At 41.2% G+C, this 25885-nt stretch overlaps 1 protein-coding gene across 1 annotated transcript in view; it reads right to left on the bottom strand.

Annotated features, from left to right (window-relative positions):
• SMARCAL1 (SWI/SNF related, matrix associated, actin dependent regulator of chromatin, subfamily a like 1) overlaps positions 1–25431 on the bottom strand; it is a 67643-nt gene extending 42212 nt beyond the window's left edge. The window contains exons 1-6 of the mRNA XM_049770314.1: positions 25404–25431; positions 23556–24388; positions 22579–22629; positions 15757–15999; positions 14029–14079; positions 1271–1451 (exon numbers count right to left, since the gene is read on the bottom strand). Coding sequence (XP_049626271.1) covers positions 1271–1451; positions 14029–14079; positions 15757–15999; positions 22579–22629; positions 23556–24330 — 1301 coding nt within the window. The 5' untranslated portion in view covers positions 24331–24388; positions 25404–25431. The remainder of the gene's footprint in view (positions 1–1270; positions 1452–14028; positions 14080–15756; positions 16000–22578; positions 22630–23555; positions 24389–25403) is intronic.
• Between the last annotated feature and the right edge of the window lie 454 nt (positions 25432–25885).

Here is a 25885-nt window from a genome sequence, read left to right as displayed (position 1 = left end):
CTATCTTCCTTCTTCTCCACCAACTCTCCCACCCCCAACTTCACCAGAAGGCCAGTTGAAACCTATCATTCTGCTTTTCCCAAGAAACTCTGGGAAATAACAAGTTAGGACATAGATCTGCCTTTTGTCTTTTCAGAATGTGAACAACCTTTCTCCTGGAAAAACGGCTTTTCCCACTCTCAGTTCAAGCCATCTGAGTGAAGCAGTCTTCACCTCTGGCTCTAGATCCATCACTCATCTCATCAGAAGACCTCCAAGACTCAATTAGGGTCCTCAAACTTTTTAAACAGGGGGCCATTTCACTGTCCCTCAGACTGTTGGGGGGCTAGACTATAGTAAAAACAAAAACTAAGAACAAATTCCTATGCATACTGCATATATCTTATTTTGAAGTGAAGAAACAAAATGGGAACGAATACAATATGTGGCCTATGGGCCGTAGTTTGAGGACCACTGCCTAGGTCATGATGACTAGGTCTGGACTAGCAACAAATTGAAAGCCTTCAGATAAACTCATGGCAGAGCCAGGCTTATAAAATGCGCTGAATCAGCTGGCAGCCCTCACTGTTACACTTAAGGATGGCTAGCTGAGACCAGAAAACAAAGAAAAAGCAAAGCTAAGAGAGTACAGAGTCCTGACAAGGGCATTTGAGAGCCCAGACTTTCTTTTTTTTTTTTTTTTTTTTTGTGGTTTTTGGGTCACACCTGGCAGTGCTCAGGGGTTTTTCCTGGCTCCGTGCTCAGAAATTGCTCCTGGCATGCACAGGGGACCATATGGGACGCCGGGATTCGAACCGATGACCTTCTGCATGAAAGGTAAATGCCTTACCTCCATGCTATCTCTCCGGCCCCGAGAGCCCAGACTTTCTATATGCACACTGAGCAATTCCTTTTCTTTAAACTAGCTTGATGGGTTGAGAGCTAAGACAGTGGGTTAGGTGCTTGCCTTGCCTGAAGAAGATCCCCAGAACCATGTAAAGTCCCTCAAGTACAGCCAGGAGTGATCCTTGAGTACCCAATGGATGTGCTCCCCCCAAAAATAACAAGAGACAAAAATAATAAAATTTGTTAGAGTAGTGTTCCCACACAACCTGAAATCCAGAGTCCTGCTTAACTCATGGAACTTGAACTTAACAATTACAATGGGGTTTTGGTACCTCATTGTTTCTCAATGTCTATGAGAGGAGCTCTCAAAGAAGGGAGCATCTGAACCCAGCTGGGGATAGGAGATGAAATCTGTGAGAGAAAAGAAAGGAGATTAAGGACCTACTTGACTCCAGCTCTCTGAAAGGGCAGTAGGCTAGACACAAGCTTGGTGTCCACTCTGGAAAGGTCTGCGTCAGGAATGTCTGCTTCCAAACATGTCTTCTTCAGCTGAGAGGCGAAGGCCTGGGCTAACGTCTTAGGCAAAGGTTCCAGCTGAACTTGTGGGAGGAGGCGCACACATTCAACTAGAAAGAACAGAGGTATATGTCAGGCACCTTCACACCAGATCTGGGGAAAAAACAGAGGTGTATGTCAGGCACCTTTATGCCAGATCTGGGAATATGAAAAGGGGGTTGTAAAAACAAAGATCAGTGGCTGGAATTCTGCTGCCTGCCATCATTTTTACAAAGTAACTGGAGGGATCGGAACAATGAGTATAGCATGTAGGTTTGCCTTGCACACAATCAACCTATATTTGATCACCAGCATTCCATATTGTTCCCTCAAGCACCATCAGGTGTGATTACTTTGTGTAGAGCAGGGGTCTCAAACTCAATTTACCTGGGGGCCGCAGGAGGCAAAGTCGGGGTGAGGCAGGACCGCATAAGGAATTTCACAAAAAAAAAAGTCCTCAAACGTCATTATTAACAGTTTTAATTATTTCTTCTGAACATGAATAGAACATTGAGTGAAGATCATGAACAGTTCTTCTGAACATGGCATCTTTTGCCTATTCCTTGCTGCCAGAGACTTGACAGTGCTTCTTCTCACAAATTTGAACCACATTTGGCTTTAGAGAGGAAGCAGTTGAGACCCTCAGTATGACTTGAAGATGATCATCCTTAAGTCTAGACCTGTACTTTGACTTATTGAAGTTCAATGTGGAGAATAACTTTTCACATAAATATGTGCTCCCAGAAAGGCACATGGTGCTCTTGAACATTCGGGAAAGCTCAGGAAAGCTGGGGGGCAATTCTCTCAAAAATTGCCCATGCATATCTGCTTTTCCACTAACCTCCCTGAACTTGGCTTTGAGATCAGGGTTGCATTGCAGGTCAGTGAGCTCCATTTGAAGCACAAGAGGGGCATCTTGCACATCAAAGGAAAAGGGGTCCACAAAAACTTAGAAAGTGGCTCTGTGCTTTTTGAAGTCTGCAAATTTGTGACCAAATTCCTTCTCTAGCTTAAAAATAGCATCAACATATTTCTCACCACTGAATGGTATGCCTGCATCCACAAGTTCCTTGCATGCTGGGAAATGGCAAAGGTTTGTCTGAGAGAACTGGGATTTCCATAACACAAGTTTCGTGGAGAATGCTTTCACGTTGTCATAGGCAGCACTGATAAGCTGCCTCGGGCCTTGTAACATCTTGTTTAGTACATTCAGCTTATGTGTGATGTCAACAAGTAAAGTTAAGTTCATGAGCCATTTGTGATCACTCAACTCAGAAACAGCATTACTATCCTTCTCCATGAAGGCTTTCACTTCTTCTCTCAACTCAAAAAATCTTTTCAGGACATTTCCCCTGCTGAGCCAATGTACCTTGGTGAAATAGAGCACATCTCCATATTCTGATTCCATTTCCTCTAAAGAAGCATGGAACCTCCTGTGCTTTAAGCCCCTGGATCTGATTTGGTTGATGCATTTCACAACAGACATCACATTGTCACATGGCAGGCATTTACTGCAAAGGGCCTGCTGATGGATAATGCAGTGAAGAGCAGTGGCCTTCTCTACACCCTCCTCTTCAAGTTTTTTTGAACAAGTGCCACCAGTCCATTTTTCCTCCCTGTCATCGATGGCACTCCATCGATTATTATTCCAACAAACCTCTTCCATGGCAAACCTGCATTCTCAATGGCATCACACAGATGCCGAAATATCTCATTAGCAGTGGTCTGGCCATGCATTGGAATTATTGTGAGCAGCTCCTCTGTCAATTCAAAATTGCAATCAACACCATGGACATAAATTGTGAGCTGCACAGTGTCTGTTATATCTGTGCCCTCGTCAAGAGCAACTGAGCATGCGTCAAAACATTTGGCTTTCTCACACAGTTGATGATAAATGTCACCTGACATGTCAGAAATGTGCTCTGCCACATTGTTGGCAGAAAGGCTGATTTTTGCTAAACTGACCTTTCTTTTCCTAACAGATAATACTTGCAGCCTGTAACATGCATTTTTTAATTTTTAAAAATTTTTAATTATGAGAACAAAGATGCAAAGAAAGAGGACAAGGTAAAGTTACAGTGGAAGGACAATCACCCATAACATAATTCTCAGAAGAAGTCCCCTTGCTGATATCTTAACTTTGAACTTTCAGCCAAAGAACATTAAGATAAATAAAACAGAATCCATGTACAATTATTTTGTCCCTCAAGTCCCTAGATTGTAACACATTATAATATTTCTTAACAGCACACAAGGCAATCTAAAGCCATAAAACTTACGTAACTCCTTAAACATTAGAGGCATAGTATTTTTTACATTTCCATGTACATGCATATTAGCTTAAGTTAACCTCAAATTTTAAGTGTTTTTTTTTTTTTATATAAGGATTAGAGTCAAAGGAGCACAGTAAAAACGGTGTTAGAGTGGCAATTGTTGTTTGCATAGGCCCACCAAAATATGAGGAGAATGGAAAGGAATAACCTTGGCCTAAATACAAAGAGACCCGACCCCTGAAGTTTCCTGGCATAAGACCAACTCTAGGCTCCAGGCAAGCTAGACTGTCCAATCTAAGACATTGTCTGTAGTGCCAACACAATTTTATTTTTCACACAGTCTCTGCTGAACATGCATTTTTTAACAAACTCTCCTGTGAATGGTTTCCCTGTCTTAGCAATCATCTCACTAACCATGTAACTAGCTTCAACTGATGCAACATTCTCTTTGGTTGCTTTCTTGAAGAAATCCTGTTGCCTCATTAGACATGCTTTAAGACTGGCAACCCACTTGGCTCTCTCATTTCCTTGATATTTTTCCCATTCCTCAGCATGTTTAGTTGAATAATGGCATTTCAAGTTGTATTCCTTGTACACTGCAACTTTCTCCGAGCAAATAAGACATGTGGGGATGCCCCTGTGCTCAACAAAGAACTACTGTGTCTCCCACTTTTCCTGAAATTGTCTGTACTCGTCATCAATCTTTCTCTTCACTGCAGGCTTTGATGAAGTCATGACGAAGGTATGACAAAATCTAATTCTGTAATAAACTTCTCTCCCTTAGGTCTTTGATAATGCAAGGGACAGCGGGCAGGAGCAGCAGAAATGGCGTCTGCGCTAGGTGCAAAGTATTCGCGATTGTTCGCTTACCGAATATTTGCAATAAAAAATTGCATTAGTAAGAAAAAAAATCGCAAAAAATCGCATTAAATATTTGCATACCCTGAACAAAACTGCTTGGGGTATGCGAATGTTTAATGCGATTTTTTCTTACTAATGCGATTTTTATTGCGATTATTTGGTAAGTGAATAATTGCGAATACTGCGCTATTTGAAGGCCAGCCGTGGGCTACAAAATGTTGTACAAGGAACGCAAACGGCCCGCAGGCCGCGAGTTTGAGACCCCTGGTGTAGAGCCAAGGGTAACCCCTCTGAGCATTGCTGGGTGTAGTGAAAAAAGAAAGTAATTGGAGTAAAAGCAACCATTTATTTGGGGGGGAAAGTAACCATTCTTCCCAAAGCATTATAGAGATTCAGTGAAAACTATATCAAATTTCTAATGGCATTCCTTAAAGACATAGAACAAAAACATTCAAGCTTGTGTGGTACCACAAGTCCCAAAATCAAACCAATCCTAAGGAAAAATAATATGAATGGTATCATATTCCCTGACTTTAAGTTAATCACACTATATGATATTGGAATAAAGCAGACATAGAAATAAGAACCTAGAAATAAGCTCTAAGATATATGAGAAATTAATTTATGATAAAAGAACTAAGAAAAAATAGAGAAAGAACAATCTAGTCAACAAATAACATGGGAAAACTGGAGAACCTCAAGAAAAGATTTAAACTAAACTACTACTATCTCAAATATAGTACAAATGCTAGCTCAATATGAGGTTAAAGACTTAGATATTAGGCCTTACAACAGAAGTGAGCTGAAACTGCCCTCAAAGGGCAGAGCCTGATTCCTGCTGTAAGTACTTGCACACAAAGGCCATTTTGAATGGGCTCTGCTGCAACTATGAACTACACCACTGGACAGAACTCTGACAGTTCAGCAACAACAGAGGTGAGCTGCTCTGCCCAAGAAGGGCAGAGCTAAGGGAGCCTGGTCACTCCCCTTCACAGCAGTGCACATCTGCTGGTCAAAGAATGCCAGCACAGCACATAGAAAACACCATACTACAAGTGTCACAATGAGAAAACAATTCAGGGCCCCACATGCATAGAGAATGAACAGGGCAGCCCAGATGACCCAAAAAGTGCTGACCACTTATTTATCCTCTCAGATTAGGAGTTTAAAGAAAAATGGAAAATGTTCAAAGAACTCAAAGAAAGTATTGAACAAGCTGAGGAATCACAAAGAAGAATTAAGAGAATATGAAAATAGAAATAAAAAAACTCCACGCTAAAAAAAACAACAACAAAAAAAAAAAAAAACCGGACTAAAAATTATGGTAGTTGAAATGAAACCTCACTAGAAAACCTCTCCAACAGAGTAACAGTAGCTGAGAACAAAATCAGTGAGCTGAAAGATGAGATGCATAACAAATCCATACTATAGAAGAGGCTGAAAAAGAGCTCAAAACAAATGATCAGACAATGGGAAAAGTCCTCAAAGAATGGGAACAGATGAAAATAGAAGTCTTGGATAAACTCAACAGAAACAACATAAGAATCATTGGAGTCCCAGAGACACAGGAAGAAAACCCCTATGAAATTTCAATAATCAAAGATATCATTACAGAAAACCCCCAAAGCTAAAAAAGTACATGCAACCAAATCCTACATGCTTGAAGAGTGCAAGCTAAAAAAGACCTAAAGAAAAGTACCCCAAGACACATCCTAGTCACAATGAGTAATCCCACACATAGGGATAGAATACTGAATGCAGCAAGATCAAAAAGGAAATTACATTCAAAGGACCATCCTTAAGATTTACAGCAGATCTGTCACAAGAAACTCTCAAGCCCAAAGGCAGTGGTGGGATATAGTGACAAAACTCACAAAATGAATGCTTCGCCTAGAATACTGCACCCAGCCAGTCTCACATTCAGGTCTGAAAGAAGCATACATAGTTTCATAGATAAACAATAATTCAGAAACTTTATAGACTCAAAATCAGCCTTAAAAAAACAACCTGAAGTGTCTAGTTTAAGGTAAGACAGACCAAGAGACACACCAAAGACCTACATAAAGATGACACTAAATCCTGCGACAATTATCTCAACGTTAATGGACTAAATGCACCAGTTAAAAGGCACCAGTTAAGAGGCACTGAGTGGCAAAATAGATCAAAAAGCTGAATGCAACACTCTGCTGCCTACAAGAAACACATCTGAATAGTCAGAACAAACATAGACTGAAAATAAAAGGTTGGAGGACAATCATCCAAGCAAACAACTCCCTTAAAAAAGGGGGAGTGGGGGCCAGAAGATAGCATGGAGGCAGACGTTTGCCTTGCATGCTGAAGGATGGTAGTTCAAATCCTGGCATCCCATATGGTCCCCCGAACCTGCCAGGAGCAATTTCTGAGCATAGAGCCAGGAGTAACCCCTGAGCGCTACAGGGTGTGACCCAAAAGCCACCCCCCCCCAAAAAATGTAGCAGGTTAAAAAAAAGATATTAGGCCTTAGTCCATAAAATATATTACATAAAACATACCACAAAGTAAATAAGGAGAAAATGGAGATGTTTCTTAAAGCAAAGTACTCAACCTTGCAAACTAGTTAAATAGACACTCACCACCTATAATTTCTGCAAAGACAAGGGTGGTCAGCAATGATGGTCAGTAACGAGAAGTTGATCTTTCTGTACTTCATAGAGAAAGAACTGGAAAGAACTAGTGAATGTTTTCAGAAATAAATTTTTAACCTAAAGTCACAAAAAAGATAAGAAAAATACACACACCTCTTCAAATATGTATTGTCTTCACAAGTGAGCACAAAACAGAACTCTTTTTTGGGGGGAGTGGGGGCACTCCTGGCAGTGCTCAGGGGTTACTCCTAGCTCTGCACTCAGAAATCACTCCTGGAAGGCTCGGGAGACCATACGTGATGCCAGGAATCAAACCCAGGTCAGTCTTGGGTAGGCCGCGTGCAAGGCAAACTTCCTACTACTGTGTTATTGCTCTGGTCCCAAAAGAAAGACTCTTAATGAATGTGTGTGCCTGACCTTCATTCTTTTAATTATTTTCTTTTGGCTCTGATGTTTGAGAAGTCAGAGAACTAAGTTAGCAGTGGTCAATGGGTGTTGAGACACTGTCTTCTGCTCAGATAAGCTACGAGGTATTTCCAAGGAAGACCAGAAAGAGGACAGTGGATTTCACAATGGATAAGGCCCCTGTAGTAGTAACAAGTCAGTAAAAGTGTGTTTGGGGAGGAACACAGTTGTCTGACCCTCTTTGGAAGAGAACAATGATTTCCAATAACAGTGAAGCAGGGGAAAAAAAAATCCAGTATTCTGAAGGTGACCTGCATGCCCCAAAGCAAACATTGGCAAGCTAAGGCCATTTTTGGGCAAGTGCCCTTTTCTGTAAGTGAAGCTTTGCTGGCACTCTGCCATTCCAATCTGTTTGTGGGTTGACTATGACTGTATTCATTCTACCATGGCAGAGTAGAGCAGTTGGAAGAATCTGCAGAGCTCACAGCACCCAAAATATTTCCTATCGTCTTTTACCTTCCACCCAAAAAAGAAGTTTACTGATAAGTCTTCTGATAAGTCTAGAGCCAAAACTATTTCTAGGGTCCCTAACCCTGTGTGTTGCTTCTGGACCCCTGCACAAGAAAGGAGGAAATGAAGTCATTAAATGGGGGGGGGGACAGGGGGGAAGGGGGAAGGGAATAAGTTACTTGGCATCTCTGTGAAAATAAAAGCAGAGAAAATGCATTCATTGATTTTACTTTCTGAATTACCTCAATTTCATTTTAAAATTAAAAGCAAAGTGATTATTCAATTAAGAAACTAGAAAAGGGGGACTGGAGAGATAGCATGGAGGTAGGGCATTTGTTTTGCATGCAGAAGGACGGCAGTTTGCATCCTGGCATTTCATATGGACCCCCAAGCCTGCCAGGAGTGATTTCTGAGCGTGGAGCCAGGAGTAACCCCTGAACAACCAGAAAAGGAACAAACCAGAGAAACAGAACATCCAATTCATGGGGTGGAAGATGAGTTAAATTCTTTTGAAATTAGAGATGAGAGACTTAGGAGTGCCTATCATTAAACTACTAATCACAATTTGCTCTGAAGGGCTGTAGTCTCTAAGATATTCTTTCCTCTTTTTCTTATCCTCTGAAAGAATTAGAAAAAAAAAAATCGGGGCCGGGAAGGTGGTGCTAGAGGTAAGGTGTCTGCCTTGCAAGCGCTAGCATAGGACGGACCGGACTGCAGTTTGATCCCCCAGTGTCCCATATGGTCCCTCCAAGCCAGGGGCGATTTCTGAGTGCATAGCCAGGAGTAACCCCTGAGCGTCAAACGGGTGTGGCCCAAAAAACAAACAAACAAACAAACAAAAATCATCTTTTTGTTGTTGTCTATATGGTCCTATAGGGTGACTATATAAGATGCTGAGGATCAAACTCGGGGCAGTCATATGCAAGATAAATGCTTTATTCACTGTGCTAGCTCCTCTAACCCTCCCCTCTCCAAATCATCATCTTAAAGTATATTTTAAACCACCCTTTATATGGTTGGCTTTTGTTGTTGTTGCTGTTGTTTTGTTTTTGTGCCACACCCAGTGACACTCAGGGGTTACTCCTGGCTATGTGCTCAGAAATCGCTCCTGGCTTAGGGGACCATATGGGACACCTGGGGTCTAACCAAGATCCGTCCTAGGTCAGCTGCATACAAGGCAAATGCCCTACCACTGTGCTAATGCTCTGGCCCCTCTTTATCTGTTTTTTTTTTTTACCTTTGCAAAAGCACTCTGGAATTCTCACAATACACTAAGAGACTTCAGTAAAGGGGGCCAAATAGACTTTGTGAATTTCACATCTACCCAAGATGATTTGAAATTCTGGAGCTGTTAGTTCTCTACTTCATATGACCCCATGTTTCTTTTTAATAACCTCACAATGTATTCCAAAGTCTTTACCACAACCATCAACTGGCCACCATGGCAAGCACTGAACGGGGAGGCTGAGTCATCTTCTGCCACCTTCAATTGCATTTACATCTGGAGTATATTTAAATCCATTTCCATCCCTCAATAAACATAATTATAGTACCAGTAATTTCTGGTAACAAAATCAACATGCATAGAATCACCACAATTGAAAATAAAGGAAGGGGCTGGAGAGATAGCATGGAGGTAAGGCCTTGCAAGCAGAAGGACAGTGGTTTGAATCCCGGCATCCCATATGGGCCCCCCAGCCTGTCAGGAGCGATTTCTGAGCATAGAGCCAGGAGTAACCACTGAGTGCTGCTGGGTGTAACCCCCCAAAAAACAAACAAACAAAAAAAAAGAAAAAGAAAATAAAGGAAAAGTTGAGGCTTTATTAGAGAGACTATTTGTACTGATGCAGAAATGCATGTGTGCCTCCAAATTAAATCTCAGGGAGAATGAGCATACCCTGTGCTTTCGGAAGTCCTTTTCATTTTACTCCTACTGTTCTTCAGAGCTAAAATACCTGATGATCTGGAAGGTATGGAAATGTGGTCCTTTAGAAGCATGACAGCCAACCATTCAAGAGAAAAGCACCACTTTGCTTCCTCCCAACTGCTCCCCAATTAATTCCTAGGGCTGCTCATTCAGACAGTGGGGAGCATCACAGAGAAAGGCCCCATCCACCATGAGTGACTGTCAGCAGAGTCATCTTCCCAGAACTGTGCTGGTATAAGATAGGAGTATTGTGCCATCTGGTTGTATGAGTCATCATCCAGAAGTGGCATCTCTAAAGCAGCTCTTTGGCAGAAGGCAACTGAGCCAAACAGCAGAGAGATGTTAATGTTTTCAAATAGTAGCTGACAAGACAAGATCACTGAGAGGGAGGCAGAACCCTTCTGGACTGCAATAGTCAAGAGAAAACAAAAGGCCTTATGCCAATTTCCCCGTAGGCAAAAGAGCTCCAGTCACTTCTCAGGAGAAAAGAACTGTCCTCTGAGTGTCAACATGCATATAGTCATATAGTGAGGTCTTCAGGTCAGTTCTTGGTCTCGTCTACTCATTTCATTAGCTCAGGCTCACTTCATGCAAGAGGAACAAGACCCAGAGGTGCAAATGGCCTGGGTTTGTTTTGTTAAGAGGGGACCAGAACTCCCTTGGGAAACTTGTCATCCTGCAGTATCCTGCCTGGCTCCTTGCTCTAAACCCACCAATTTCCCTGCTAGCATATGTTCCAAAGTCAAAGCATCAATTGTAGTCTTATTTCTATGATCTTATTTTATGATAATCTTATAGTGCTGCTTGTATTAAAAAATAAAACAATCAGGGCCTGGAGAGATAGCACAGTGGTGTTTGCCTTGCAAGCAGCCGATCCAAAACCAAAGGTGGTTGGTTCGAATCTAGGTGTCCCATATGTTCCCCCGTGCCTGCCAGGAGCTATTTCTGAGCAGACAGCCAGGAGTAACCCCTGAGCACCACCGGGTGTGGCCCAATAACAAAAAATAAATAAAACAAACAAACAAACAAAAACGGGGCTGGAGATAGCATGGAGGTAAGGCATTTATTTGCCTTGCATGCAGAAGGACAGTGGTTCGAATCCCAGCATCCCATATGGTCCCCCGTGCCTGCCAGGGGTGATTTCTGAGTGTAGAGCCAGGAGTAACCCCTGAGCGCTGCCAGGTGTGACCCCAAAACAAACAAACAAACAAACAAACAGAAAACAAGTATTTTTGGAATGGGGATGAGCAAAGACCAGCCCTCCCCACAAATATACACACCTGGAAAACCCAGCATCCTCTGCCTGTATCCACCATTTTTCCAGCAGAAAAAAGGGCCCTGCTCCTCTACTTAGCTCCAAAAGAAAATGATGGCATCTTTCCAGGTAATCTAATCCAATGCTAATCTACTGTGGCATTCTCAGAATGGGTAGGTGCAGATTCCCCTTTCTGCCTGAAGCTACGGCAGCCCTGCAACACTATATCTTACATTAGAAAAGATACAGGTTTACAACTTACCCTATCAAATTGCCAAGCCACCATATTTATTTCAGATCTACAGAATCTGGACCACATGGCCATAAGTGGTCGTGTGACACCACAAAAATTCATAGTAGTATCAGTCCATTTGGATCCAGAAAACCTGACAGGAAAGTTAGAGATCTCTAAGCTCAGTCAGCCTAAACAGTAACACAGGAGGCTCAATTAGCACCAACCAAAGGCTAGTAAATCCCCCAACAATTTGTTTAGTAACACCATGCAGAGAGAATAATTATTTCAAACTGACTCTTACTAATCTAACTTTTGATAATTCCATTTGCCTTTGTATTATAACAAACAATATGAAGTAAATTTCTTTGTGCCTGAAAGGGGGCAGGGTAGGGTGGTGGGTGGGTGACTGGAGACACTGGTGGAGGGAAGGCCACATTGGTGTTGGGATTGGTGCTTGAGCATTTAGTGCCTGAAAGGACTATATTATGAACAACTTGGTAAGAGATGATATTATAATAAAAATTAAAAACCAAAACAAATGTTTCCTTTCTCTGGGTACAAGCATTCCCCATCTCTGAGATGAATTTCATGAGATATCATAATGATGAAAGAGTAAGCAGAAAGCATCCTAAACTCTAAATCTGGAAGTCTTAACTCAAGGTCCAGAATTAAAATTAAATGCAAATATCTATGTGTCCATCATGTGCATTTTTCTGCATAAAGAAGCCATTACCTTTATCAGATTTTTCAAGGAGTCTGTGACTAGTAAAATATCTGGAATCATATTTATAATGCTATGTGAGTTGCAAGGCAATTCATTCTCAACATTATACTTACAGTCTAATGTTAAGTATCTTGCTTTTTTGCCAGGCTATAATAGTCAGCTTTTAGAAAGAACACATTTATGTCTTTGTGTGGTTGAAAGTCAAGAAGGCGAGAAGGGGGAAAATTCATTCCTGTTTTTCACCAAAAACAGTGAGACAGTTTGTTCTGAATCACAAGCTCTAAATAATATCAGAATTAGGGCCAGAATGTCTCAGACCAAATCAGCCACCCTCTCTACAGTGATCACTGATGATCATCCTATTCTATCTTAGCCTAGTAATTGACAGCAAGCAATTCCTCAGGGACTAAAAGCTCTTTTCTGTTATTTAATTTGTCAGTAGCATAGATATGGATTAAGAATCTCTTTACTTACTGAAGCAATGAGTGGGACCTAGTATATATTATCTACTTGACCTGAAATGGCAAGTCACATAAGAAGTCAAAGGGAAGAAACCCAACTTTTCCCTCTTCCTTCAAACCTGGTGAGCAAAATGGTCAATGACTAAGATCCTGCTTAGACCATGTCTCCCCTGGCCTAAGTGGTTCCAAGAGATGATGCCAATCAGTAAAGCCCAAAGAGTTCTCAGGTGGCCAAATAGGAGAAATGCCAGAGGAGGAATATTGTGTGATGATCAAGACAGTGCGAAGATATGTGACAGATTGAAGGCTTAGATATGACCACATTCCCTTGCTTAGGTCTAGTCCTACAGTCCAGTACCAGCCAGCCATAAAAGGGGTCCCTTTATATAAGACCCTAATCATGATTGGCTGGCTGAGTCTAAAATCCCGCCCTTGAGGAAGACTGGGTGTGGAGAACTGGTTGGCAGTTTGGGGATAGTTAAAGGAGCAAGTGGATTGAACTGTTTCTACTCCTGACTATGGTTTTTCTCCCTGATTAGAACAGACCTTTTGCTACTTTTGACTATATTCTTTTAATTTTACCAGGCCCTCAATTTGATTTACCCTGGCCCCAAACCCAGCTCTCTCTCATTATCTCTCTCCTGGCCTAGGGGTTTGTCATAGGCCTCTGGACATCTCCAATAAATAAGATTGAGATATTTGTCAGAGTCTTGCCTGCAAAAACCTGTGGACACCAGCAGTGTGGGTCCATCTCTGGCAGATTGGCTCTGACACTTAGGCATATCAGCATCTACTATCTTACCCAAGTGTAGCATAGCTGTTAGAATATCCCTTCGTTGGCCAGTCACTGAAATGCTCATTATAATGTTTAAGTGCTTGGGTCTAGGCCTCTGTATCTGGAAGAACTTAGGTTAGGTTCTCTGAGACACTCCTTCCTTTGCTGATCATTTAGTTCTAGAAGCAAACTGAGTGCCAATTCTTAGGGGCCATCTAAAATTGCCTGTGCTAAGCTAAGCAATATGACCTCACCAGTGATTTCCAAGGTCTATAGAATCCTCCTTATACTTATACTAATACTTATAAGGGTCCTTATACTTCTCTGACAGAGGGAAGTTTCAGGGCCTCAGGAATATGACTTGAATGAACACATTTTGATGGCACTGGAGGCCCATGTTGGCAAAAATGCCATCAAAGGGGCATAGACAAGGAAACAACCCAACCATATCTCTTCCCTACAGAGTCTAGTAGTGAAGCTCCTATAGTAGATGGAGAGAGGAAGCCTTAAACATGTCATATTTAAGGACAACTATTAAACCTTTTAACAATGTGATGAAAAACAGGCAAGGTGGGTGGGTTGGGGTCATGCATCTTACTTAACATATTGTGCTCCTCCAACAGAAAGTTCCATTTCCTGGTCTTGACATCTGCAATGAGAAGAAACAAATAAGCAAACACAACTCCTGTCCTGCTGCATTTTTGTGTGTACCACTGACTGGGTACAAAAACTGTCCAAAAAGTTTGGATGAGACAACTGGTTCTTTTGTTGCTGAGAAGGGGAAATAACAAAGCTCAGTTATTCACATCCTTAGCAAGAGGTCTCTTCGGTGCATGCAGGTAGTCCTGGAATTGACCTATGGCCTTAAGTTTTCCAGGAAAGCACTTTAACTTGTTGATGCTGGAGTGTTCCACTGGTGACTCATATTTGAATGTGGTTTAAATGAACAGAAATTACAGTGCTAGTGTCAACGCATAATACCAACCTATCTTCCAAGTTTCCCAAATCACATAATATTTATTTGGGTATCTTGTGATGGGGAGATTTGGGTGTCTATAGTTTAGTTGTCCCTATTCCCCAAACTGCAGACCACATGATAAATGATTTAATTTATTATTTTTTGGGGATCCACACCCAGTGATGCTCAGGGATTATACCTGGTTCTGCACTCAGGGGTCACATGTGGAGAGCTCAGGGTACCATATGGGTGCTGGGGATCAAACATGGGTTGGCTACATGCAAAGCAAGCGTTTTATCCACTGTACTATTGCTATAGACCTAGATATGCCTTTATTTATTTATTTATTTTTAATTTTGGTGCCTATAGTTCACATTGTGGCTTTGTACTAGGAATCATTCCTGGTGGGTTTGGGGATCATATAAGATGTCAAGAATTAAATCCATGTCAGACATAAACAAGGCAAACACTCTACCTGCTACAGTATCTCTTCAACTCCATCAATTTTCAAGGTTAAGTTTTTTTGGACGAAATAGTTTACTTGGCAGACCCAAGCTCAAGTCAAAATTTTCAGGGGCCTGGGGAAGCAAAGCTCAGGGTCTGTGTGAGCAGATTGCCCCATAATGCTGGCTAAGATGGCATCTCTCACCTAAGGACTGCTGACCAACTTGCTCTCCAACTCTCAAGAGATAAAAAAAAGCATTCTCCTCCTCTGAAGGAGTACTAAGGCTAGACCAAAGCGAGTGGCCTGACAGCATCTTCCACCTCTGTATGCCACATCTCAAAGGCAAGAAGCTTTAAGGATTGACTTTCCTTAAAAAATCATTTTGGTGCTCAGGGTTAACTCCTTGTTCTGTACTCAAATATCACTCCTAGTGGGCTCAGGAGATCATATAGGATACTGAGGATAGTCCCTACCACCATACTATCTCTCTAGCCCCTGCATGTGGGTTTTCTTACCAGGAGACACTGACATGGGGAACAGCGAAAATAGTTGGCTTGTCTCTTCAGAAACTTCAAATTCTCTCTTCAGAAACTCAAAATACAGGAGTTCACCAAGAGGAATGATTTAGGAATCCCCTTTCTACCATGAGAAGAGTAGGTCAGGAACTCTGCATATCAGGGGCTGGAGTACAGCAGGTCAGGCATTTGCCTTGCACACAGCAAACTAGGGTTCTATCTCTGACATCCCAATTGGTTCCCCAGCACCACCAGAATTAATTCCTAAGCACAGAACCAGGAGTAACCTTTGAGCATTACTGTGTATGGCCAAAACAAAACAAAACAAGAATATTTATTCAGTGGGGAAAACTGCCCCCTCTGAGGTCACAGACCATGAGGCACCCTGGGGACCTGACTGAGACTTGCCGTAAATCTTGGACTTCATCTGTTTAAAGAGTTCAATCAGGTCTTTTGAATAGCCAATATCTGCCTCGAATCGTGTCCTGGAAATGAGCAGGCACTTCCCTTTGACAAAGGTGAGTGAGCAGGCAGGAGGCAGTTGGGTGTGGGCTGCAGCGCTGGCACTGGTGGCTGATTGGGTCTCCCCATTGCAGGGAGCCTCTTCCAAAGGCTGCAAGGTGACGGTCGGAAGGTGTTGTACTGCATTCACTACAAAAAAGCAAAGGACCACGGTGACAACCTATCTGGCTTTTACACAGTCCCCGGAAGCTCAGTCAGAGCGAAAGAAATTCAGGTGGGCAAACCAAGAAAGGCCTGGTTCCAGTGGGAAAACCTGCAGGGGACTGAACAGAACTCTTCAGACCTCTGCTCCTTATGTTCACTTTTCTTTTGCTAAGGGAGTACACCTGGTGGTGCTCAGGGCTTACTTCTGCCTCTGTGCTCAGAGATCACTCCAGTTGGGCTGGAGGGATTGAACACGGGTTGGCTGTATGCAAAACAAGCACACTGCTGCCTTTTTTGGGGGGCTTGTTCTTTAAGCCTCCAAATGAAAACCCTTAGACCTCAAAAACTAACAGACAAAAGGGGATCTCTGCCACGTAAAGAAACATTGATTTCTGGCCCAGAGAGATAGCAGAGTGGTAGGGCATCTGCCTTTGCATGCAGCCGGTCCAGGATGGATGGTGGTTCAAATCCCAACATCTCATATGGTACCTGTGCCTAATAGGGGGACCTACTGCATGCATGGAGAACAAGGATGAAAACTCAGCGAAGCCAGGCACAAGCTCAGTTCTGAAGCTGAATTTTTCTGGTACAAAGGCAATTTATAGATGAATAGATTTGGCTACATAGAATAAAAACTGTCAAAAATAGGAACTGAAATGAAAGATGAAACTACTAAATAAAGATTTCTGCAGGAAATCTATAGAACAGAAAGATTTCCACAGCTCTTACATTAAAAAAAAATACTAAGAGATGTAACCAATTCAAAGGTGGTGAGGATGAGGGGTGGGGGAACAATAATGAATAAATATTTTGAGAAATGTTCAACTTCACGAATGATTAGAGAAAAAAAGTTATTTTTTTACTTACCAAACTGGCAATATTTAAAAAAATGAAAATAAAAAGATTGTGCAAGGGATCTGGTTCAGTAGTAGGTAAAATATATATGTGCCCAGCTTGCATGAGGTACTGGACTCAATTCCTGGCAGTACATATACCTGCAAAAAAGGTATCTGCACTGGAGAGTGGGACTAAAACCTTTTGAAAAACAATCTGTCATTACAAAGTAGCCCTAAAAAGTCAATAAGGAGGGCCTGAGCAATAATAGGTAGGTAGGGTAGGGTGTCTGCCTTGTATGTGGCCTGCTAGGTTTGATCCTCAGCATCCCATACGGTCCCTCCAGCAGTGCTAGGAGTGATTCCAGAACACAAAGCCAGGAGTAGCACCTGAGCACTGCCAGATGTGGACCCAGAACAAATAAACAAGAAAAAGTAATCAGAATGATGTTGTTTCTAGGAATCTATCCCTTATACCAGGAAAGTGAGAGCAAAGTAAAACTATGCAAAAACGATGCGAATTATGAAACATACACACAATTACTTAAGTAATTCATAACATATTCATACTGTTAAATGAACAATAGTGTAGTCATTCAGACATTAATTTTTCTTAAGAAATTTTGAAAAGGGGGCAGGAGAATTCAGTGGGTAAGGCTGTGGCTGAGCCAGCACTTGATATGGTTCTCAAAACTGCCAAGCGTGATTCCTGATTGCAGAGCCAGGAATAACCCGAGCATTAAAACTCAGAGCAAAAAGAAAACTATAAACTTTCTGTTTTGTGACCCCAGACAGAAAATAAACTAAAATAATTTTTTTTAGAAAAGATAAAAGTACAAAAATCAAGGTTAAGTTCAACAATATGGAATCATTATTTTAGTGGTCTAAATGGTCTAAGAACAAACAGCTACATTTTCATCACTCAGAATTAAATGTTAGTATTGATTCATTTTTCAGGATAAGAATGCTTCCACTGGAGAACTAAAAAAGTTAAAAATTACATCCACATGTAAAATGTATTTATCTTGTATGTCAATGCATAGAGAAAAGATTGAGAAGAAATAGTTCAAAAGTGGCTGAGTGGGAAGATAATGGGGAAAAGATATACTTTCCATCAGATTTATGATGTGACAGAGTTAAAAAAGCAAAATCCAGGTAATGCTTAGAGCTCGATCATAGAGCCTATGTCTTGCATGGACGAGGCCCTGAGTTCAATCTCCTTCTACCGTCAAAACAAAGGAAATTTAGGAAGCAGACCTAAAAGCAAAGTGATGTCCCAGACTGAAAGAAACAATGCAAGGACCAGACTTCGATTTAGGTCTGCTCAACAAAGCTCAAATTCCCAGCGTCCCACATGTTGGGAGGTGATCCTGGCAGCAGAGCCTATAAGTTATGCTCTCTGAGATGTTGGGTATCACAAGCAACTTGCAGATATGTTAGGGGTGCATAAGCATCACAGTCACAGAGGAATGACTTAATTGAGCACCACACTACAAAAAAGGTATGTGTATCAAGACTGAGAAGTGAGACCCCAGGGGAACATGTGTGTAAGCATTAGATCTGTGTGAACCGCAGTTAATAGCAGTTAATACTATCAGCCCTGGGGTGGGGGGGGACAGACGTGCTAGCATGTGACTAAAGGAGTGGACACTTTAGTAAGTAAGCTCTAGGTATAAGCACCCAAACCTGATCTGTTACACCCCATGAGCACCATAACTAAAAATATAGGAACATATTAGCCAGATGTATGTACAATACCCAGTCACAGCAATATCAATAACAACAAAGGGAAAGAGGGGGGAATGAAAAGACTGATAGAGACCATCTTCATGTTATACTAATAAAAAGTAAAATTTACCAAAACACAAAAGTTCCAAACCTTTCAGGAAAAAAAAATGGAATAAATGCACAAACCCATAAAGCAGTGCAAGAGTGTTAAAGCATTTATGTTCCCATATTATATCAAATCCAGAATGCAAAGCACTGGTAAGGATACTGATGAGCTTAACAATTCACAATTAATAAAATCCAACTAAAGCTACATGGAGAATTTTAAGCCCTTTAACAAGCTTTTGGAACTGGAAAGATGTAGTGGACAGGGTACCTATCTGCACACCGCTGATCTGGCTTCAATCCACAGCAACTTTTATGGTCTCCCAAGTACCACCAGAAGTGATCAATAAGCACAGACCCAAGAGTAAGCCCTGAGCAGCACAAGATTTGACCTCCAAAACAAATCAAAATCCAATAAATTATTTTTAAAAAAAAGTGAGGCATTAGAAAATAACCACACCAAACAATTAACCTGAATTAATCTGCAAAAAACATAAGTCATTCAAGTTACATGTCCATTCACAGAACAGGAGTAAAAGAACAATAAACAAACCATAACAGCAAAAATCCCTGGTTTCAGAATCAAGTTAACAAAGATTGTATAAGTCTTATAAATCGAAAACTATTCTATTGAAAAAAAAAAAGACAATAAAAAGAAAACAAAAATATTCCAAGCTCATGAATTAAAGAAACAACATAATCAAAATGACCATCCTTCCCATAGAATTTCACAGATTTCAATGCAACCTTCATCAAAATTTCAGTGGCATTCTTTAAGGATTTAGAAAATACTTAACTAAAATTTGTATGGAAAGCTAACTCCCCAAATGGCCAAAACTATTCTGAGAAAAAGAAAGATAATAAGTGTTGCATTTCCTGATGTAAGTCATCAAAACTGTGTGGTACTGGAATATAGGCTCTCAGACCAATGAAACGAAATAGAGAGCACAAAGATAAGCCCTCAGTTAAGGTCAGACAATCTCTGATTAAGGAGCTGTATGGAAGAGGTAAAACAAGGAAACCTACTTTAACAAATAATGCTTGGAAAACTGGATAGCCACATGCTAAAAGAAAACTGTACCCGTATCTCTCACCATATACAAAAATTAGTCTGTAGTAGAATAAGCATCAATGTAAGACAAGAGTCACAGAATAAATTGAGGAAGCAGAACTTACCAGGGCATGGACCTCAGAGAAGCTGTCAACGATTTAGCTCTATTTGCAAAGATAACAGAAGCAAAAATAAACAAACAGGACATCAAATTTAAAAGTTTGGGGATGGCAAAGATGTTCAGACTAAGAGTAAGACACCCTACTAAATGGAAGAAAATATTTGCACAACATACATCAGATAAAGGAGCAATATCAAACATATACATACCATTCACATAACTCAACAATGAAGCAACCAGTAACCTCATGTTATTGATGGGGCAAGGCAATGTTAAGCATTCTCCCAAAGAAGACAGAGGGATGACAAACAGGTACATAAAAAAGTGTTCATTACCACTTCTTATGAGGGAAATGCAAACTAATATAACAATGTTTTTTGGCCATACCTGGTGATGCTCAGGGAATACTTCTGGTGGGGCTCGGGGAACCAAAAGGGAAGTCAGGAATAGAGCCCAGGTCAGCTACATGTAAGGCAAAGTGCCCTACCTGCTGTACTACTGCTCAGGCCCCTGTCACCTTGTCTTTTGTAACTGGGTCAGAAAAGAGTTTTCTAGGTGGTGAGTGAGTGGTGGTGAGGGTTCACTACTACTTCTTATGAGGGAAATGCCAACTAAGATCACAATGAGAAATCATCTCACACCAGTGGAAATGGCCTATATCAAAAAGACTGGAAAGCACCAGTGTTATTAGGGAAGCGGTGACAAAAGAATCTCCTCCACTATTAGTGGAAATGCTATCTGATTCTGCCTCTATAGAAAACTTTATGGAAAGTTCTCAAAAAATAAACATCAGAATTCTCATATGAGTCAGTGATTCCACTCCTTGGCATCTAACCCCAAATTATAAAAGGTTAACCCAAAAAGACACATGCAAACCTATGTTCATTGCAGTGTTTCAAACAGAATTCTCATATGAGTCAGTGATTCCACTCCTTGGCATCTAACCCCAAATTATAAAAGGTTAACCCAAAAAGACACATGCAAACCTATGTTCATTGCAGTGTTTCAAACAATAGCTAGGATATGAAACTAACCCCAATGTCCAAAGCACACAAACACACCAGACACACACACACATCCCAGACACACACACACACACACACACACACACACACACACACACACACACACACACACACACACACCCCAGAATGCAGCTCAGCTATAAGGAACATTGAAATCATGCAACAACTTGGATAGAACTGGAAGGTATCATGTTTTTGGTTTTTGTTTCACTTGGGGGCCATATCTGGCATTGCTCAGTGTTTACTCCTGGCTCTACACTTAGGGATCACTTCTGCTAGGTTTGGGGGACCATATGGAGTGCCAGGAACCAAATGTGGGTCTTGCTGGTATAAATCAAAATGCCCTACCCATTGCACAACTACTCTCTAGATCCCTGGCAGGTATCATGTCAAGCAAAATAAATTGGATAGAGAGGGTAAAATATTGGTTGATCTTATTAATCTGTAGTAATATATATAGAAAAACAAAACAACAAACTATATTAAATAAAGATGAACCCATGGTCTTGAGACTACCAAGCAGTGGGGTGGAATGGAGAAAGAAGTGAACGAGAGGTTAGCACAGAGAAAGTGATGGAGAGTATTGGGCACTTTGGTAGTAGTAAGGCATAGTAACTATACATTAAAAACATGAACTTTAACACTACTATAACCTTGCTACCTAAGTATGATTTAAATTAAAAAGATGAAGAATAGTGTCATTTCAAGTAACATGATCTGTGACCTAATCCCAAAGCACTGCCTCAAGACCTTAAAAAGAGATGAAGACAACAGAAAAAATGAATCGCCTCCTTCCTACCAGCAGCTACCACAAAGAGCAAACCACCTAATGCTGCACATTACAAGCATCAAAGACAACCGAGAGAAATAAAATTCTATCCACCACCACTCAGAAGCTGGCTCCCTCAAATTATACTTTTGCTCCTAAATCTGCAGGAGAGAGAGCTTATCAAGTTTTCCCACCTTGCCTTTTGGTTTTGTTTTTTTTGGCCATACTTGGAATATTTCTGGTGGGATTCAAGAAACCATAAGGGATGTCAGGAATAGAGCCCAGGTCAGCTACATGTAAGGCAAAGTGCCCTACCTGCTGTACTACTGTCACCTTGTCTTTTGTAACTGGTTCAGAGCACAGTTTTCTAGATGGTGGTGAGTAAATGTGAAGACCATAAAACCAAGATTGACCAATGGAGGTGTAGGCAGATTTAACAAAAGCCAGAACACTGAGTGGTTTCCTCAGGAGCTCCTATAATAACTAGCCTCAGTGTTGCCCATAGCCTACCTGCTGAGCCTCCTTTCCCTGCAGCAGAGCCCTTAGGCTGTACACAGCCCTGATAATATGTGTTGTCTGTGCCTCACAATCTTCCTGGGATCTGTGACTGCAGCCAGAAGCCCCCCCCCAAAAAAAAAAATAAAAACATACATCCCAGGGTCAAACTGAGTTTGAACTGTTAGCTCTTAGCTTCTCTGTGCATCAGTTTTCCCATCTGTGGAATGGTTGTCATAAAGAATAAAAAGAGTTAAGAGTTCTTGCTTTCATTGATACTGCCAGGACTTTCACTCAAGGAGCCTGGCTCCCCAAATGAACCGACTGGAAAGAACACTGGGGTGGTGGCTGAAAACCCCACAGAACCTCAAGTTTGACCACACATGCTATAGCCTCGTTCCAACATGGGCTCTTGCTGCCACAGCATGCCTACTTACTCAGGGCTTTGTAGTCATTCATGCTGAAGTTCCATCTCTTGGTGTCAGGATCTGAAAGAACAGAGAAGTAATTTTGAGTACTTGGATCCCATGAAACATATAACTTGACAATGGCTCTAATTTTTACTGGGATGTTCAATAAAGGCTTCCTCCATGAACAATGAATGCCAATACACACATTGGTCCCAAAGAATTGAAATGATCAACTCCTCTTATTCCTATATTTCTGAAGGGAACAAAGAGCAATTACAAATAATAATAATGCCTGCTGGAGCAATAGTAAAGCAGGCAGGGTGCCTACTTTGCACACAGTCAATTCAGGTTTGATTTCCAGCACCCCACATGGATCCCAGAATATCTCCAGGAATGTACCCTTAATGCAGAGTCAGGAGTAACCCCTGAGCACTACGAAATGTGGCTCCAAAACAAACAAAAATTTAACATATATATAATATATAATATACATACAACTATATATATTAAGAATAAAACTTTTTATTCCCAGATAGTGCAGCTGGAGCCATGCATGGCTGTGAACTGAAACAGCTGGTGACACCCTGGCCCTGCCCTTACTTAGGAACTGACCACATGACTTCACCTGGCTGAGGCCAGGGCACCACCTTTCATGTGAAATAAAAACTACTTCCCTTAGAAATTGGTTGGCAGGTGCATGTCCTACAATGCACAAGGAGCACCTGGCAGGGAGCTGGTCTCTCAGGAAACATTCATTCCCCTCTCCAAATGGCCATGCTGCAGCCCCAAAATTTCAGCTGTCTTAAAGTCTTTATTACAAAAGTTGCTAACAAAAAGTTGCTAAAATAGAATGTCTTGAGCAAATGGATGGACAGAATGTGCCAGTGCACTCCCTTTATATTTATGAGAAACCAATTCAAAAAGACTCTAGAAATAGAAAAGTTTTTTTTTAAAGACACCAAACACAATACCCAATATCTGAAAAAAAAATAAAGACTCATTACCATAACTTCTGCTGGGCAAACTCTTAAACACTGCAATGAGCTTGGCATCATAGCCAATCACCACCTGAAACCGATTTCCATTTCTTATGCATTTTCCCTTCTGTTGGAGTCTCCCTTCTGGCGTGGGGGGCACATGATGGATGCTGGAAACAGTCTGCCCTGATGTTGATGGTCTTGTTGTCTTGGCTCCTACATCAGGGTTCTTGGGAGGCTCTGCAGAGCATGAAGCTAGTGTCTCACATGATGTTTTGGCTTTGCCTAAAGTCTCATGAGTTGTGCTCTGAGAAGGTGTTGACTGGATCTCATAAGAAGTCTGGGGATGAACCTGATCTACCTTGAACCCTGAAAGCTGTTGGCTGATCTCTGGAGAGCTTCCTGCCAATGGAGGGGAAATGGCTGTGAGAGTCATTTGACTTGGTGGACAGTGGCTTGGGCAGGCTGTGTGCATCTCTTCTGGCTGTTTCCATGGCCCCTTTGCAAGTTGTGGTGTGCTAGGATTAAGGCCTTGAGAATTCTGAGGTCTTGGGTCAGCAATAAGTGAACTTCTGAGGTTCTGAGGTTCATTAAAAATGACACCCTGGCTCCTGGGTCTAAAAGGAACACTGGGAAGACTTGGGGAAGAGCCTTGAGTAGACTGGGAAGGTTTGACAGCAAGGGTTTGACGGCCTTTACTCTGATGCTGTTCTGCTAATAATTTCTCAGCTCTACGAGCTAGAGCCTTTTGTCGATTTTCTTCAATCTTTTTCTGCTGCTCCTCTGTTAGAGGCAAGGACATTTTAACAGGAAAATGTTTACACAGGAAAGTCAATCTTTAAGCAGAAATCTGGCAAAAGCTGAGGAAAGAAAAAGTAAGATGAACACAAACATTAACACTATTTGCTTGCCATGTTCCTACCTTAATTTTCAAACAAGTTTTGCTTTGGGAATTGTACAAATAACATAAAAAAGTATTAAAGTTTTATTTTGTACTATTAAACTCACACATGTAACAATATACATACAGGGAAAGGATGTAGCATATGTTGTTTTAAAATAGGGGAGAAATGGTTCAGACCTAAATATCCGAACGAAAGTCAGTAACAGTAGAATCAAGAGACCCAAACTATAACAAACTATACACAAAAGAGACCTGTTTATACTAGCAGTCCAGGGGGCTAAGGGTGGATGTACGGGGATGAAAGCTGGGAACTATGTCGGAGGGAGGTCAACACTTGTGGAGGGAATGGCCCTAATTCACTTTCACTATGTATCTAAATTACAACTGTGAAAGACTTGTAAATCACATTGGTCTTATAAAAGTCATAAAATAAATAAATAAATAAATAAAATAAATAAGGGGAGAATAAAGGACAAAAGCAAGATCGGAAGGAAATTCAAAGCTAAAAGTATCTTGGGCACAGGAGAGATAGTACATAGAACATGGTACCTGCCTCATACAGGCCAATCTGGACTCATCATAGGCAACACATATGGTTCCTTGAGTCCACCAGGAGTGATCCCTGAGCCTAGGAACAGCATAGCTACTGAGCACAGCTCTGCTGGCACAAAGAAGCAAAAAATAAAATAAAAGTCAGGGCTGAAGAGATTGTATAAAAAAGTGCTTTGCTTTGCATCCACATATCACATTACAAATAGTCTCTCGAGTACAGCTAAGAGGGCAAAGCTTAGAAGTCCTGAGCACCCTGAGGGTACAGTGGAAAAATACGCTGCTAACCAACAGGAGTTATCAGACTCCACATAAACTTCTTCAGTGCAACTGAAATCCTTAAGATAGGGGAAAAGGGAAACACTCATTTCAAATTATAAAGGGTAAGAGAAGAAGATGATAAAGATTAAAATTCTCCATACCTTTCAACCTGGACGAAGGAAACAAGCATTAACCTTACAGATTTCCACCGACTTCACCCCTTGAATTCAACCCTCTAGTCATTTCAAGGGGGACCCATTTTCAGGTGGTCAGGGTGTACGTGGCAGAGCAACCAACCAGCATTTGGGCCTTGAAAATAAGCAAAAAAGGTAAGTTAGACACCTGGCACCAGTTAAGAAGCTATTACAAAAAGCAAAACACTGACTCTGCGAAACTTTTGACTCTACAACAGTGTCATTCACCTACAAGCACTGTTGAAAGTACTTTTTTTTTTTTTTTTTGTATGCTGTAGGATTCTATATATTTTTTGAAATATATATTTTGGGGGAGAAAACTGTTGATTACAAAACAGGATTGCAGTATATTTTGTAGCTGATTTTTCTCCTCTAATTAAATGACTTCAAAACTTTTCTTTCGTGTGCGTGTGTGTGTGTGTGTGTGTGTTTTGGGGGGGGGGGTCACA

Source organism: Suncus etruscus, chromosome 1, assembly GCF_024139225.1.
Source record: "Suncus etruscus isolate mSunEtr1 chromosome 1, mSunEtr1.pri.cur, whole genome shotgun sequence".
NCBI classification, from domain to species: Eukaryota; Metazoa; Chordata; class Mammalia; order Eulipotyphla; family Soricidae; genus Suncus; species Suncus etruscus.
Note: the sequence above shows the minus strand (reverse complement) of the source record. Positions and strands in the feature narration are given on the sequence as shown.